At 41.1% G+C, this 16,057-nt stretch overlaps 2 protein-coding genes across 2 annotated transcripts in view; one reads left to right on the forward strand and one right to left on the reverse strand.

The window, feature by feature from the left end:
• The window catches only part of LOC306842059 (WD repeat domain phosphoinositide-interacting protein 1-like), a 9,234-nt gene extending 4,692 nt beyond the window's left edge, over positions 1-4,542 (reverse strand). Inside the window, exons 1-7 of the mRNA XM_079372084.1 lie at positions 4,129-4,542; positions 3,100-3,182; positions 2,389-2,558; positions 2,194-2,290; positions 738-835; positions 554-646; positions 408-478 (exon numbers count right to left, since the gene is read on the reverse strand). Coding sequence (XP_079228210.1) covers positions 408-478; positions 554-646; positions 738-835; positions 2,194-2,290; positions 2,389-2,558; positions 3,100-3,182; positions 4,129-4,205 — 689 coding nt within the window. The 5' untranslated portion in view covers positions 4,206-4,542. The remainder of the gene's footprint in view (positions 1-407; positions 479-553; positions 647-737; positions 836-2,193; positions 2,291-2,388; positions 2,559-3,099; positions 3,183-4,128) is intronic.
• Positions 4,543-5,727: 1,185 nt separating this feature from the next.
• LOC306842168 (cAMP-dependent protein kinase type I-alpha regulatory subunit) lies at positions 5,728-13,877 on the forward strand. The gene is made up of 11 exons (XM_079372277.1): positions 5,728-5,903; positions 7,455-7,670; positions 8,364-8,534; positions 9,706-9,797; positions 9,892-9,953; positions 10,050-10,096; positions 10,185-10,343; positions 10,475-10,535; positions 10,740-10,861; positions 11,187-11,268; positions 11,392-13,877. Exons 2-11 carry the CDS (start codon positions 7,497-7,499, stop codon positions 11,562-11,564), a joined length of 1,143 nt encoding a protein of 380 aa, XP_079228403.1. The 5' UTR covers positions 5,728-5,903; positions 7,455-7,496; the 3' UTR covers positions 11,565-13,877.
• Positions 13,878-16,057: the final 2,180 nt, after the last annotated feature.

Here is a 16,057-nt window from a genome sequence, read left to right on the forward strand (position 1 = left end):
GAAGTTGGGTGTTTTCAACTTACTTAGAAGACATTTTTTTATAATAATTTTCCTGTGGCGCCGGCTGACCCAGCAGTTGTCCTAGAGACTATTGTCCTCAGGAGGACGGCCTGGACTCTACTCTGACCTGTGGCACCTTTCGTGTGCTTCATTCTCTACTCTCTCTCTGCCCAGTTTCCAACTCTATCTACTGTACTATTGAATAAAGGCAGAAAAAGTCCAAACGGCTCCACAATTCATACACAACCAATGCCTACAAGAGCAAGAGTATCTTACTTACATAAACACTAACATGGGGGTGGTAAACTGCACACCTTCCTGACATAAACCATTTTAAACACAACATACAATCATCATAAAACACTTTGTCTGCTTGTTAATATTTTCTAATTTGACAATGCGCTGACCTTTTCATCCCTCGGCGGAACTCAAACAGTTTCTGTCCTTCAGGAACGCTGAAGACTCTGATAACGGTGCCCTAAGGATGAGGAAGTGGTTAGAAGGCAGCTGGTGGAAGAAAAAAAAGAGAAGGGGAGATAAAATAGATTGTTACCTTCTCTGAAGCGCTGGCCAGTTTGGTGCCGGAGGAGTTGAAGGTGAGGGCGGCCAGGGGACTGTCATGGGCCTGGATCAGGGTCAGAGTAGTCTAAAAGGGGCCAAAAAAAAAAAAAGTACTTCTGATGAGAAATGAAAACAGCTACATGTTTTATCATTTGTTAGAGTTCAATGCTCCTCACCAGGTTGTTGGCATCATAAACAGTGATCTCTCCGATGGTGGCACTGCCGGGGTACGCCAGGAAAGAGTTACTGTGGTTTACAGAGAGAGCACAGAGACCTGCAGGGGAGCACAGAGGAGGAGGTTGGGAAAGGTTCCTGACTTATTTCTCTTCCAAACATCGAAGACCCAGCTCATTCATTTGTTAGAGCCATAGAGGACAGATTAATATATTTTGCAGCATTTGTATGTTTTTTTTTATTTAAACGTTTATAATTAATATGATTTTGCAAAGGAATTAATTTATGTTTCTTATATTTGTCAGTTTTGGAGGCATTTTGGATTCATGGTGGGTCTGTGGTTATATGCCTCGTTTGATGCTGTCATAAAGTGCAGCTGATTGTTACACAATTGCCATGTGGGAATAAGATAAAGTGATATGTGAGTTAATATGAGCAGGACGAGTAGCCGCAGTTTTTCTGACCGTAGCAGTCGTCATCTTTGATTTTTTAATTCAAAGTTTTAACCTGCCTTTTTTGATGAGAAATAAATCGTCTTTTGTTTTTTTAAATTTGAAACCTGCCTCATTTCATTTTGGGATTTTTGTTTAGAACTACCGTCTTCAAAGCACCAGTCAGAAACCTTCTAGTCCTGCAAGAAGTGGCAAAAGAATTTTTAAGCAAAATTGTCACTACCATGGTGTTGTTGGATTGTAGGATGGATTTGATGCTGATTAGAATCCTAAGAACAGCTGTGGATGTTGTGCATTGCCTGTCAGCACCTGCGTCTGATCGGACTAAATGCTGTTTGCACTTTCTGATGTTGTTTTCTCCTTTCTAGATCCTTGCTTGGGTTTTACTTACTCTCTGACGTACGTCGCTTTGGATAAAAGGGTATGCTAAATGAATTGTAGAAATAAAATGTTCTTTCTTTTTTAGATACGAAGTGAAGTTTATAAACTATTAAAACTCGGTGTGTCAGGTGTGAGGAACATGATGTCCATTGTTGTGCTTGTGTAGGTCATTCCAGTAATAATATTTGCCTCTATGAAGGTTTATTCTCTGATGGGCCCACCGCCCAACAGAACTGTAGTATTGCTTAATATGTAAATTATGTAATCTACATGCATAAGAGCAAAACCAGCTGTAGCTTTGACTGCTACAGTTGGTTTTGATGTGGTTTGACCAGTAGCTTCTAGCGATGTTGAAACAGATGTTTTAGCTACTACTGATGTTGCTGCTTTAATTTTTTGACTTCATGTTTATGTCGTTGTAACATTTTGCTGTTGAAACATTAAAAAACCCAAACATTCCTTTAAAAGTCCCTGATGTTCATAGTAGCCTTTATTTATCAAAGGTAACATATTGCTTTCAATCAAAGAAAATACAACAACTTTGCTTAAAGTGGACACTTCACATACACACGGTTTGTATACATAAAGTACGATAGAGACGTCAGTGTAACAGCTTTGACGGTACCTGAGAGATTTGTGGGTGTGTTGAGCAGGGTCTTGAGCAGTTTCATGTCTTTGATGTTGTGGATGTAAATCGATTCCTCCAGGCAAACCACCAGCCGCTAAGGCGACAGCAACAGACGAGACAAGAAAATGTCAACAAATGTCCAGAAGCAATCATCGCGACAATCACAGGGAAAGCTGTTTTTCCTGCTCTTACCTGTCTGTTGAGTCTGACGGAGAGGATGTTGTTGGAGTAGCTGTAGTTACAAATTTCGGTACCTTTCTTAAAGTGGTAGACGTTCATTCGCCGAGGCATGGACAGACTGACCACTACCACCAGACTGCTGGAGAAAAGCCGCTCCACTATATACACGTCTGAACACTCCACTAGGGTAAAGGACGAGGGACAAGGGAAAGACATTAGACATTGCTAGCTGCATATTTCGTGCTTTCACTCTTAAACACTTCAGTGTAAATATGTATTACATGTTAGTGTAGAGTACAAAGGCAAATATTTTATCGTTGTCAGTAACTATCTTGCCTCACTGTTATCACAGAAACTGGCAGTCTCCAAACAAAGAGAACTTTTGAGCTCCCACTTCCTCAAACCGACTCTACACTTTAACTTCCTTTGTTCCTATGAGGGATAAGAAAACTACATGTCCCTTTGTTTAACTCTGTATGCAGTTTAGCAAATATTGTCAGGCCTGTCTCCAATGTTTCCTTAACATAGATAAAATAACACTCCTATCAAACTTTTTCCGTGACACAACAGGGCGGGATGCTGCTTTGTCACATTTGCATGATTGGATACAGCATACGTACTGAATCATGCATCTCTTTTAATGGAGAGCACTGTGCAGGGAATCTGTCATTGTGTGATGTATGCTACTGTAATTTGACATGTAATGCACAGTGAGAATCTTACCCCCCTCATGGATGCAATCCAGTTTGTCCGCAGCAGTCACTGAGAAGAGCCTGTAGCCAGTCTTTGTGCCCACTGACAGAGAACTGCAATAAAAACATGCAAGAGATTATTTTACCAGACGCACCAGTCATTGTTAAGGTTGAAGATAATACTGTTATTACAGTCACTTAAAAGAATTCTGAAGTACTTCATATGCATTGTGCTGCGTATTGTAAGCTGTCACACAGAGAACTTCCACACAGCAACCTTCTTTGTCACACTTTTGAAACACTTAGAATCAACCTTGGTTACTGTGAAGTCATCTTAGAAACTCTTTTCTGTGAACACTGATAATTGGTTAAAATATTTTGTGAGACATGCTTGCTAGTACAACAATATGGTCATAAACACTAATGAACTTTACTGCAAAACAAAATGAGCTGTAAAACATGTCATGGATGCTACAGTGTATGGCTCCTTAATTCTTGGCTTCATCATATATTTGTATGAGCGGTGATTACTTCTTTACACTACAGTAGGTCTGATAACTGAACCATCATCTGACATAATACAAGAAAGTGCTCAGACACCAGTCACATTTATAGTTTACCTGGTCTGAGAAGGCAACTGTATGAGTCTATCTTGTTGTAACAAATTAATACAGCTTTCATTAAAATCTATGAATTCCCTTTATGAAGGTTGGAGGAAGAAGTTGCATTATACTTTATAAGTTAAGTCTGTTTTCAATCGGTGTATTAACCTGTTATTACACAAGAGCCAGTATACTACTTGTTTGGTCAAACTGTCTAGTTTAATGTGCAACAGGCCTTAAAGATTAACACGGTGGCCTACTTCACTTTCAGCTGCTTGGGACTAATCTGCAAGTTTTAATGAAGCATACAGACGGTTTTATTTTGGACACACAGACAGCTGCTTTGTTTGCGACATTGCAAGTGAACATAATATAAACAAGAGTATGTAATGTGACTGAAAACAATTATGCAACAGTCAGGTGCATTGTGGAGATTGAGTTCATGCTGGGTCGCTTACGTGGTGTCCTGGTTGAACGAGGCACAGATGAAGCCTCGGTGCACAACAGGGCCGTCCGGGGTTTCCTCGAACTCCATCCGAGCCGATTAATTCCCTCTTCTCTCACCGGTCGAGGTCGGAGGCCTCGGCCTCGGGTCGATCCCCGCCGGAACCCGCTTCCCCTCCTCTTCTTCCCGACTCCAAGCGCCACGCTCACACTCTTCAGGGAAAGGAATGTCCGGACAGTCCGGCTCAAAAGGCGCACAAAACACCGAGTGATTAATGTTAGACCTCTAACCTTAAACCCAAACCAGATAAAAACATGAGCTGTTTCGATAGAACAAGTCGATGCTGCTGTTATTATGTTATTAACTTGCAATACCCACACAGCAAAACAAAAACAGCTGATGGGTGGATGCGTCACCCTAAGCTGTTTCGTGATTGGCTGACGATAATAGGCCAAAATCGGGACTCCGGTGTTTCTATTGGTTGCACTGTTTAGAACCTATGATTTATTTGATAACATGGATGTCAATCAAATAAGACACGCCTATCAAGGAGGTAAACTGTTGATTGGCCAATTATACCTTCAGTCTTATCACGAGGAAATGTTTTGATGTTTTCATTGGGTAAAACACATCAGGCTTTTTGACCACTTGCTTGTAGCGAGCGACCACCTCGTTTGACAGCCTGACAGAACGAGAACTGCTTTGTTTTTTATTATTGAAAGAAATACAATTGATAGGCCTATAGTTTTTGTATAGCCATTTTTTAATCATTACAGTTATTCTATGTTTTGTTGGCAAATGTACCTGATGAAGATGTGGAAAAGAGCCACTGAACCTTTACCGTTTATGTTTAATGTATTTTTCAGGCAATAGATACTTTTAAAGTCCCTTTCATAAATGATTAAGTTAGCTTTGTTCCAGTTTTTACACACATTTAGTACATTTAGCATATCAAATGTGATTCTTGGAGATACATTACCAACATTACCTGCAATTTAACAAGCTGCAACATCTAAATATTAAATGTACAGTAACAAAGAAGTTTTTTGACTGTATTTTATAAACCCTTTATTATATTTGTCTTTGTGATGAGAGTGCTTAATTTGATGGTTTATGTAAACTAATACACTAATGGCATGTATCTACATTAGGGTAAGCAACAAGCAGTAGCCTACTTCATAGTCTTAAAAGTTATTTGCTGTTTTATTGCAGCATCCTTTTACCCGTGAAATTAGGGATCTAAGAAAAGCTTTAAAATAACGGTTAGTTACATTTTACACTGTTTATATACCACATTGAATACGTCCTTCAACTTCAGAGAAATAAAAGGAGTTTTGTAATACTTCCTGGGTTCCCTTTTCAGACGTTTCTGTTTCTCTAATTCATATTCATCTGTTCCACAAATTACCTTCATGCTGTTAAGTTTCACACTAAACAGTGAAGCAGTAAATGCATCTGTAAATTTAAAGTGTGAGATTTACATTATTGGTGTAATTTATAATCAGATACCAATCGATTTTTTTTTTTCATTTCTGAACTATGTCCTTGACGTCACGGCTTCCGTGCGCCCCCTTTAAGGTTGCTAAGGGTTACGGGCTCACATGTCAGAACGGGGAGAATTGACGTCAGTGACGGCTGTTGATTGGTTCTCAGCCGTATCCGGTGGGGCAGCGGTCCAGGGCTCGGAAAAAAAATCGAAGCGGAGAGGATCTGGTAACGGTACGCATTGAGAAAAAAACCCCATCCCGAGTCGCTTACCAAGGGCTCGGCAGGAATTCACATTTTCTTGTGAGTATTTTCGCTGTTCAACAGTACACGGATAGCATGACCTCCGCGTAGCTTTAATTCTGTTTCCTCCGTCTCTCGTTTGTTTATGATAGAACTCAAGATGGCGTCATTTTAGGAGAGCTTTGCCTTTGCACGGCGCTAGCAAGCTATGCATCAAACGAGACACTCTCAAGAAGGCCTGTTTTAGACAAGAAAAACGTCAACACATTCCTGTATCGCTTCTACTTGCTGTTATTTTGTTGTAAGAATAATGTGTCGGTTGCATTTTTGGCAAAAGTCCGTTTTGCTGTCGGATACTTGGCTGCAACCATCAGCCTCCTCATTGAAGCCTTCCTGACCTAGACAGTGTTACAGACAGGACATTAGCTTTACTCTGTTTCTGCAGGCGAAACCATTGACTTCATTTGTTGACCATTAGACCAACACTAGTCATTTATCTTCCAATAAAGCTTGGTGTTGCTTGTTGAGCAAGGTCATTTGTGCATCAGCGTTTCCTCATCTTAAATTGACAGCCCGCTTCCCAACATACAGAGAAGGCGGTGCTGCATGTCTTCCAAGAATATATTAATTTCATACCAATTAAATGCGTTTACTAGTTTAGATACATATAATCAAATAATTACTGTTTAAATCAATCCTCCTGCTTTCACATCAGTAACTTGTCGCTGTTATATTCTTGTTGGCTGTAGGTTTACAAATTAAAACAAGCCTGACAAGTTTCCGCTGTGATATTAGTTTCTGAAAGGATGTTCTGGCGTCTTCTTTGACATCTTTGGCGGGTAATTTCTCTTTATCTTCGCCAGATTAGAAAACGTCAGAGTTTTGTTAATCTGATGAACATACATGAAACACTTGCAGCAGGGACAGAGAGGATGTGTCTGTCAGTCCGTTTGTCTGTCAGCTCCACAGGTCTGATTTCACTCAATTACTTATCTGAACTTTGCTGGGTACATCAGGACTTTGCAGGCCTTCCTGTTTTAGACTAAGATCAAGCTCAACCAGCGCACCACATGATCTGGACTCTGTCAGGCTATTTTGCTCAGCAGCAGTATTGTGTCCTTAAATGTTGAAACCACAAGCATTTTCATGTTTTTATGCTTTGGGCTTTTTCACAGTGGGTTGATTCATAGGACTTATTTATACTGTTCATCTTATGTTATGCCGTGGGTATGATACTGTGTCCCTGATAGAAAGCTTCATTCAGGCTGGTGAAAAAGGAAAGTTGTTTTGAGTAAATAAGCCATGCACTGACAGCAGGCCTGTCCTAGTTTGTTGTCTGTGTTCAGATATGTGTGATCACATCATATGACCAGTTTTCTCTCCTGACACTGAGAAGCACTCAGGCTCCTTAGTGCCAGAACAACCCCCGCCCCCCCTTCTCACTCTGCCTCTACTTTTCTCACATTCTAATGTTTTTTTTTTTTGTCTGTCCATTTCACATCCTGACACACAAATAGCCTTTGCTTTGTTTTTGTTCCAGTAAATCCATGTTGGATTTCCATGGTCTGCATTAATTCTCTCATTTTCCTCGTTACTTTTCACTCCCTCCAGCACAAAGGTTAGAGGTCAAAGAGCAGGGTCGCCGTTGTCGTCATGGCATCTGGAAGTACGAGCAGCGAGGAGGAGCGGAGCCTGAGAGAGTGTGAGCAGTACGTGCAAAAACACAATATTCAACAGCTGCTGAAGGACTGTATTGTCCAGCTGTGCACCTCCAGGCCAGACAGGCCCATGGCCTTCCTCAGGGAGTACTTCGAGAGGCTGGAGAAGGTGTGTGTATGTATGAATGTGTATGTATGTATTCATGTATGTACAGTGTGTGTGTCTTTTGGTTTTCTGTGTTCTGACAGTGATAGCTTATAATCCTGTTCTTTCATTCTACTTAATGTCTCTTGTAAAGGTAGTATTTAATGTTGTTGAGTGTTTTTAATGACGTTGATACAGACTATATTTTTCTTCTTATTTAACTGAGAATGTCAAATAAGCATTTTTTAATATTGTTTTTTATTAAAAATCTAATTTTATTTAGATTTCTAACAAGCTGTTCACACACAACAACAGTTGTTCTCCTTCTGCACATTTATGCCCTTGATTTTATTTTCTCATTTCAGTCTTTTCTTAGGTTTTTTTTTACATGCAGAGTGAACTATCACAACATTACACAACTCTTAAAGTGCAGAATCAGTAGCACAAAGATACATATTTCAGTTCCAATGAATATAAAGGACAAACATACTGCATGAACAAATAAAGTTTAAAGCACTTTTATTTCAATCACTAACAAAAGATTATCATTGAATAATGTCATAAAACTGATCAAAATTAAGCAATTAAACTGTAATTATGACATCAATATGTGTCTATGTATGTCTGTTGGATTATGTGCTCTATAAATACTCCTTGATTTAACTGGAGTGCAGTAGTTGTAAACCTTGTTGACTGTCGGTCCCTGCCCTGGTCCAGGAGGAGGCCAAACAGATCCAGAACCAGCAGAAGGCCAACAGTTCCCGCTCAGACTCCCGTGATGAGGAGGTGTCTCCTCCTATGAACCCTGTGGTGAAGGGTCGCCGGCGGAGAGGAGCGTTCAGCGCGGAGGTCTACACAGAGGAGGACGCAGCCTCCTATGTCAGAAAGGTAGAGACATAGGCAGCATGGCCAGCTGCGAGGTTTTTTCCCCCCAATATTTAGATCTACATGATCGATATCATGGTGTCAGCACTATTTAATCAATACTTTGATAAAACTCAGGCTGTCTATGTTAATCGTTAGCATTCCTTTTTTTAAATCGCATTGATCAGGTGCCACCTTGTCCCTTCAAGCGGGTTACACACTACAAGATAACCGGGCCGATTGTGAGCCAGATTTCACTCTTTTGACCAAAGTTAACAAAGATTAACTTGCCAGATTCTTCTGAGGTGTGTTGAGAGGGATTTCAACCTCGTCAGTCTGCTCAGAAGATGATCAGGGCCACTCCGATTTGAAAACGTACATATTAAATGTTTCAATATTTACGATCACAAATCCTGTTGAACATAGCCTCAGCGACAACAGCAATTGCGAAGTATAAAGTTAGACGGATGTCATGAATTCAGGACTAACTACTTGATTTGTGGCGACACACAGTGTGTTTTTACAACGCGTTTGTAAAAGAAACCTCAATGAAACTAACAAGGATTGTTGGACCAAAATGTTTCCCGTTACGAATGTACCAGCTAACAGCTAGCCACATCTCGCTTGCCTATCGTGTATTTCTTAAATCGCGTCTGACCACATGAGGTGACATGTTGACACAGTCAAGGTTGTGGTTGTCGCAGAATGAATCAGTTAGTGTGTGGGGTCTGTCACATTTTCAGAGTAGTTCAGCGTTTGTTTTTATAAGCGTCATTTACAGTAAGTTTTAGGCTCAGGGCGCACAGCAGCCTCTCCGGGTTGACACAGCGATAGATAAGAACAACACCTTTGCACCTTTGAATGGCTCATTTCAGTGAAAACGACGAGTCAAAAGTGAATATCCACCTTGTGACACCAAACATTTGACTTTTTTCCCCGTCCTGTTGAACTGTTTTTATTTACTTTTTAAGCCTTTCAAAGTTCATTTTTTCAGTCGTTGAATTAATGCTGCTACCTTTGGTTTACCACGATTTCCTTTCAAACAAAAAGCATTCCTGTAAACGTTAGTAATCTTGATTAAGTATTGAATTTCAGCTTTCAGTTATGATTTTAAGAAATGAATCATCTGAAAGCCCGAGTTAAAACTCTTCACAGTGTAAATAAATTAAAACAACATCTCTGTCACTTTGTAAAGGTAATTCCAAAAGACTACAAGACGATGGCAGCCTTGGCCAAAGCCATTGAGAAGAACGTGCTTTTCTCACACCTGGACGACAATGAGAGGAGGTACTCGTCCTAAACACTCTTTGTTTTTATAAACGTCATTTACAGTAAGTTTTAAAAACTGTGTTACTAATCAACTAACCTTTCCCCTTTTCAGCGATATATTTGATGCAATGTTTCCAGTCACCTACATCGCAGGGGAAACCGTCATCCTGCAGGGTAAGATAACATCTTTTTTTTTTTTTTAAGTTGATTAAAAAAAACAAAAAAAAAACACTTCTTTGTGATGCCTAGAGTAATGCTTTGTGTATCCAGGTGATGAAGGGGACAACTTCTATGTTATCGACCAAGGGGAGATGGATGTGAGTAACTCATCTCAGATTTTTAGAAAGCAATTACCAAAACATGTCATCATAATATCATCATCGCTGTGTTCCCTTTTAATCTCAGGTGTATGTTAACAATGAATGGGTGACAAGCATCGGGGAGGGTGGCAGCTTTGGAGAGCTGGCCCTGATATACGGCACCCCGAGGGCGGCCACAGTCAGAGCCAAGACCAATGTGAAGCTGTGGGGCATCGACAGGGACAGCTACAGGAGAATACTTATGGTGAGGAGGTGTTACATCTGCGTCCGTTATGCGGAGAAGAAAAGCTTTATAGTGAAATGTTTCACATTCATTCCCTAAATGTGACCAAAAGTGTTCTGCACATTTTAACTCGCGAACTCTCTGTCTTTCAGGGAAGCACTTTGAGAAAGAGGAAGATGTATGAGGAATTCCTCAGGAAAGTGTCCATTCTAGGTGATTTTTTTTTTTGTTTTTCTCTTGAAATCCGCCTCACTCGCACGTTTTAAAATAGAACAAGTGAAGCTGAGATTCAAAATAACCTGAAAGAATATGTAAAAATAACTCGCTTCAAAACCAAGCTAATAGCAAATGCAGCTTTATCATCTGAGGTTTCTGCCGCCACACCTGAACCTTCATTTGTTCTCCCTCCGTCGTCAGAGTCTCTTGATAAATGGGAGCGTCTGACGGTTGCTGATGCCTTGGAGCCCGTCCAGTTTGAGGACGGACAGAAGATTGTTGTGCAGGGAGAGCCTGGAGATGAGTTCTTCATCATCTTGGAGGTAAATTTTTTCTGTCGTAAAAAAATATGCAGTCATGAACAAACCGGTTTGGTCACTCCTAGAACTTAACCTTTTCCAAAATTTAGAAATCTTTTTAATTTTTTAATTTTTTTTTTAATAACCATTTTGTCCCTTTGAGCACACCGTAGTGACATCATTCTGCAGCAGTGACGGAAAGAAAGATGTTCTACCTGTAGCAGGTTCCCTTTTCTGTAGTTAAGTTACTGTACATGCTGTCAACCTAACTAACCACTAGTCTCACCACTTCTCGCGGGTAATCTAAAATGCTATGCATGGACTTATGTTCATTTACGTGTCGTTTCAGGGTTCTGCAGCTGTGTTGCAGCGTCGCTCAGAGAATGAGGAGTTTGTGGAAGTGGGGAGGTTAGGACCATCTGACTACTTTGGTAAGTAGTTTCAGTTTTGTTTGTTTTACTGTGCATCGACCACGTCCAAAAGTTTTTGTTGCATTCCTCTGAGTTAAAGATAGTTTTAAGCTGCATTGTGTGCATGTCTCGTGCGTTCTCCAGGTGAGATTGCTCTGCTGATGAACCGCCCCCGTGCTGCCACTGTGGTCGCTCGTGGTCCTCTGAAGTGCGTCAAGCTGGACCGGCCTCGCTTCGAGCGCGTCCTGGGTCCCTGTTCAGACATTCTCAAACGCAACATCCAACAGTACAACAGCTTCGTCTCGCTGTCCGTTTGAAGGGGGCGTCCTTGTCTCCCCTCCACCTTCTCTCTCCTCCACCTTTCTCCCCCCTTTTAGACCCAGGGTCCACCAATGCAATTTGCTTTTTTGGCACTTTCTTCTTTTTTTCTGTTCGCTTTTCTCCTTTTTTTTCTCTTTCTGGTTTTCCACACAGAGATTGTTTTGTTGTTACCACCTGTCACACTGAGGTGACATTCAGCCATTCACCAGCGCTTGTTCCAGCTGCTGTAAGCTACCTTGTAGGCACAGTTACATCACGTTACCTATGTTGTATATGTATTTGCTGGTTACGCTTTCTTTTTAGACTTAAACACAGAGCAGGATTGTTTAGAGATCTGGAAGACATTAGGGTCTCAGATTGAGGAGACAGGACAATCAACCTTTACATGGCGCTTCGGGGGATTTTTATTTTATTTTTTTCACAGATTGTGATTGTGTTGTAGACTGGTGTGAAAAGAGGACTGCTTCTCCCTCTTACAGTTTCCTTTTTGCTTGATTAGATAAAGAGCGCGAAGCAGAAGTTAGAAGCTGCAGGATGTGGTTGCATCAAGTTTAGCTTTTAGATTTCAGCTTTACTATCTTTGTTTTTATTTTCTTTGACTGGTATGATGTGACACGAGGAGTCTTGATTTTGCTCATTTCCAGAAAGCTCCGAGAACTTTTAATTTGATTATGCAGCTACCAGGCTAGTGCCAAAATGTTGATTCTCGTCACATCGCAAGGATGCATAGCCGTGGAATGCAGTGTGTTCTCTTCCCTGTCTATCTCAAGCTCTAAGCAGAAAGTAGGTATTGAACTTATTGTCCTCTTAATCAGTAGAACAACCATACAAGTACTGCCTTGACTACTCTGAGGGACAAAATATAAAAAAGAAAGTACAAAAAAAAAGAGTATTAAATGTATTTCAGTATTCAATTTTTGAGTATATACCAAATAACTTGGTCACTCTTCTGCTATGGTTTGTAATCAAAAATGTTCTTATAGTATAGTTAAAATGATTATAGTTAAAATATTATCATTAACTTAATGATAAACTTATGGTTTGGAGTTATGGTGATCTTAAAAAAATATGTTTAACTGTCTTTTGTAAACACTTATTTTTCCATAAATTCTATTTTAGGTGTCCAGTGCCACAAATTAAAAAAAAGCTTCTTGTCAGCTAGACAAACCAGTATGTAATTGTATTGTGTAAAAAGCGTCATGGGTTTTGAAGTTAGATCATATGGGGTTAATTAAAGGTTTATTGAAGTGACGTCTTGAGCCGAGAGTTTCATGGAATTCATGCCATGAGAAGTATTTATGTGTGAAAGCATCACAGGCGAGCAGATATTTATTTAAAAACTAGTGTCATTGCTTCTTGCCTGTTTGAAAAGATAGCTGTCTTTTCATCAGAGTAGCTTGTGATCTGTTCTCTATGCTTACTTGGCATGATGTTTTCATCCAGTGATCCGGTATGAATGGAAGCGTATATTGAGAAAAAAAAAAAAAAAAAGAAAAGCTTGCCCTGCAGCTGCAGGAAATTTGTTAAATATTTGGTTTGCTTCTCCCTATCTTAACTCACAGCTATTTAGATGGCATAAAATGTTACCTCTGTTTGTGTTTTTTTTGTTTTTTTGTTTTTTTTTAAGAGATCTTTACCAAATCAAACAAAATGTTCACTTCTGGATCAAAGGCTTAAATCTTCATTCCTGCCTCACTAGTTGTTATCAGAAGCATTCATGCGTCTGATTTTGACTCAATCGGAGCCCTTTTATGAGCTTACAATTGAGGTGTGTGTGTTTGTACTTCTAAAAAACATTTGAGTTTCGTGCCGATTTCAGGGTAGTCAGGTGAGTGAGAGTTTTTGTGAATGGAAACGAGTGAATATTTTTCTTTTAACTGATCTTCATCTGTCCCCTCCTTAACTGAGAAAAAAATGTGGATTTATGTCCATTGACCCATTTATCTTGATCCATACGAAACGACAGTTTAGTGGCAAAGGATTGTCTTAGCCTTTGTCCAAATGAAGTTTTCATGTAAATAGCGACACTGTCAGTTTTAGTCCAGAATTGTTTTTAACCACACTGCAATCGTCCCGGTTTGCCTTAGCTTACCTAACCTGGGCTAACAGTAGTTGTCAGTCACTCCTGCTAGCCCGATCTTCAGTGAGTTTGTTCGGCCTGCAGTGCAGAGAGCTGTGGGCCATCAGAGGACCATTCTTTTTCTATTATACCCTGTATTCAGTTTGACCTCCTGTATGTGCAAAGATGTTTATCCTTTTGGTATAGATTGTTCCAGATGGCAATTTAAGCAATAAAAAAGTAAAAAATATTACAACCTTGTCTCCAGTTCTGTTTAATTCTCTTTACAGCTTTATATTTGAATTATAGTCTTACAAGATGGTTTCAGTTCAGCTTCCTGGTAAACTCATACTTTAATTTCACTAAGCCACAAGTTTGATTTTCATTGATGTGGTATGAAATATGAAGGAAACTCCTACTTTTAGGTACAAACTGTAAAATGGACCTGAAAACAGATGAAATGTGACATCTGTCCACCAGAGGGAGACATTACTACTTTAAGTGCAGGAAAATCTACGTGAAATCTAAGCCATACATGTTTCAAACATTGAGTGCTTAATGAGTAAATCAGAGAGAGACCTCCAAGTGTCGCTGAGTTAAATGCCACATTTATTAGAATCACATTTTTGAAAATGAATTCTGAATTCTTTGAATTGCCCCCTGGGGAGAAATAACTTTTTGAATTGAATTAATTGTAACACAAAATCAGCTAAACTTAATATGGCTTGACATGGATATTAATCTGTCCATTGAGGAAGCCAATTTTACCACTCTTGGTGCAAATCCAAGTGAAGAGGTAAAAGCATGTTGTGGGCACGAGACCAGTATCTACTCTGCCTTTTAGGTGGAACAGGAGGAGCACTTCCAAAGCCCTACAAAATGACTTCTGGCAGGCTACAGGTGTGCATATTCTGACCAAACCGTCAGAAACGAGCTCCATGCCGGTGGCATGAGGCCAGACATCTTTTGTGGGGACTGGGCTGTGAGTACAGTCTCCACAAAACATCCTCCTTCTTAACATGATTTACTTTCTAAAGGAAATAAGGATAAATAATTAAAATAAATGAGAGTGAACTAGATAACTAAAAATACCTTACCAGATTTGCCGCCCCTTGTGTCAGCAAGACTTCTAACGTTGGAGTCAGCAGGACCTCTGGCGAGGGTGCGGGAGTCAGTAGGACCTCTAACAATTGCGTAGGAACAGCAAGACCTCTGATGAGGGGGGGGGGGGGGAGTCAGCAGGACCTCTGAGAAGGGCGTAAGAGTAAGCAAGACCACTGAGGAGGGTGCACAAGTAAGCAGGACCTCTGACGAATGCGTAGGTGTCACCTGGGCCTCTGAGGAGAGCGAAGGAATCAGCAGGGCCTCTGAGGAGGGCGAAGGAATCAGCAGGGCCTCTGAGGAGGGCGAAGGAATCAGCAGGGCCTCTGAGGAGAGCGAAGGAATCAGCAGGGCCTCTGAGGAGGGCGAAGGAATCAGCAGGGCCTCTGAGGAGAGCGAAGGAATCAGCAGGGCCTCTGAGGAGGGCGAAGGAATCAGCAGGGCCTCTGAGGAGAGCGAAGGAATCAGCAGGGCCTCTGAGGAGGGCGAAGGAATCAGCAGGGCCTTTGAGGAGAGTGTCGGAGGCAGAAGTTCCTCTGAGGAGGGCGTAGGAGTCAGCAGGATCTCTGATGATGGTGCAGGAGTCAGTAGGGCCTTTGATGGTGGTTAGGGTTAAGAGTCTGGCGAGGGTTAAAAGTCAGCAGGGGCTCTGAGGACGGCGTAGGAGTAAGCAAGGTCTCTGACGAATGCATTGGAGTCAACAGGGCCTCTGAGGAGAGATGTATGAGATGGCGTAGCCTCTCAGGAGGGTGTACAAGTAAGAAGGACTTCTAATGAGGGTGTAGGAGTCAGCAGAACCTTTGAGGAGGGCTTAGGAGTCAGCGGGGCCTCTGAGGACGGTGTAGGAGTCAGTGGGGCCTCTGATGATGGTGCAGGAGTCAGCGGAGCCTCTGAGGAGGTGGCTTGCAGAAGGTGGAAGCATGAACCGGAATACTTGCCCCAATTTGCTGTCAGATATGTTTTAGCTCCTCCTTGTCCAGAAAGTGAAAATCTTTGGCCACCTCCAGCTGAAGGTTGTGACCTACAGCTGTAGCTCGTCCACACCACACACTACAAGCAATATGCTGCTCATGCCACGGAAGTGTGGCTCCGACTTCAACCTACTCTCTAGCAGCATGATGTATACAAGCCTCTGCATCCAGCCGTCCAGCCTCACACAGTCAGTCAAAACAGCTGGTTTGTGGATACAGTAACAGTGCATCCTTTTACAGTCTTGTTCAACAGCTATCTCAAAGTTGTTGCCGAGCCCTGCACTTCAAGACTGAAAAGTCAACAAACTTCCTCTTCTAACCGGCACACTTTAACACTTTCTCTAAAGTGCAAAAATAT

This window comes from Symphodus melops (genome assembly GCF_947650265.1).
Source record: "Symphodus melops genome assembly, chromosome: 21".
In the NCBI taxonomy this organism is placed as follows: Eukaryota; Metazoa; Chordata; class Actinopteri; order Labriformes; family Labridae; genus Symphodus; species Symphodus melops.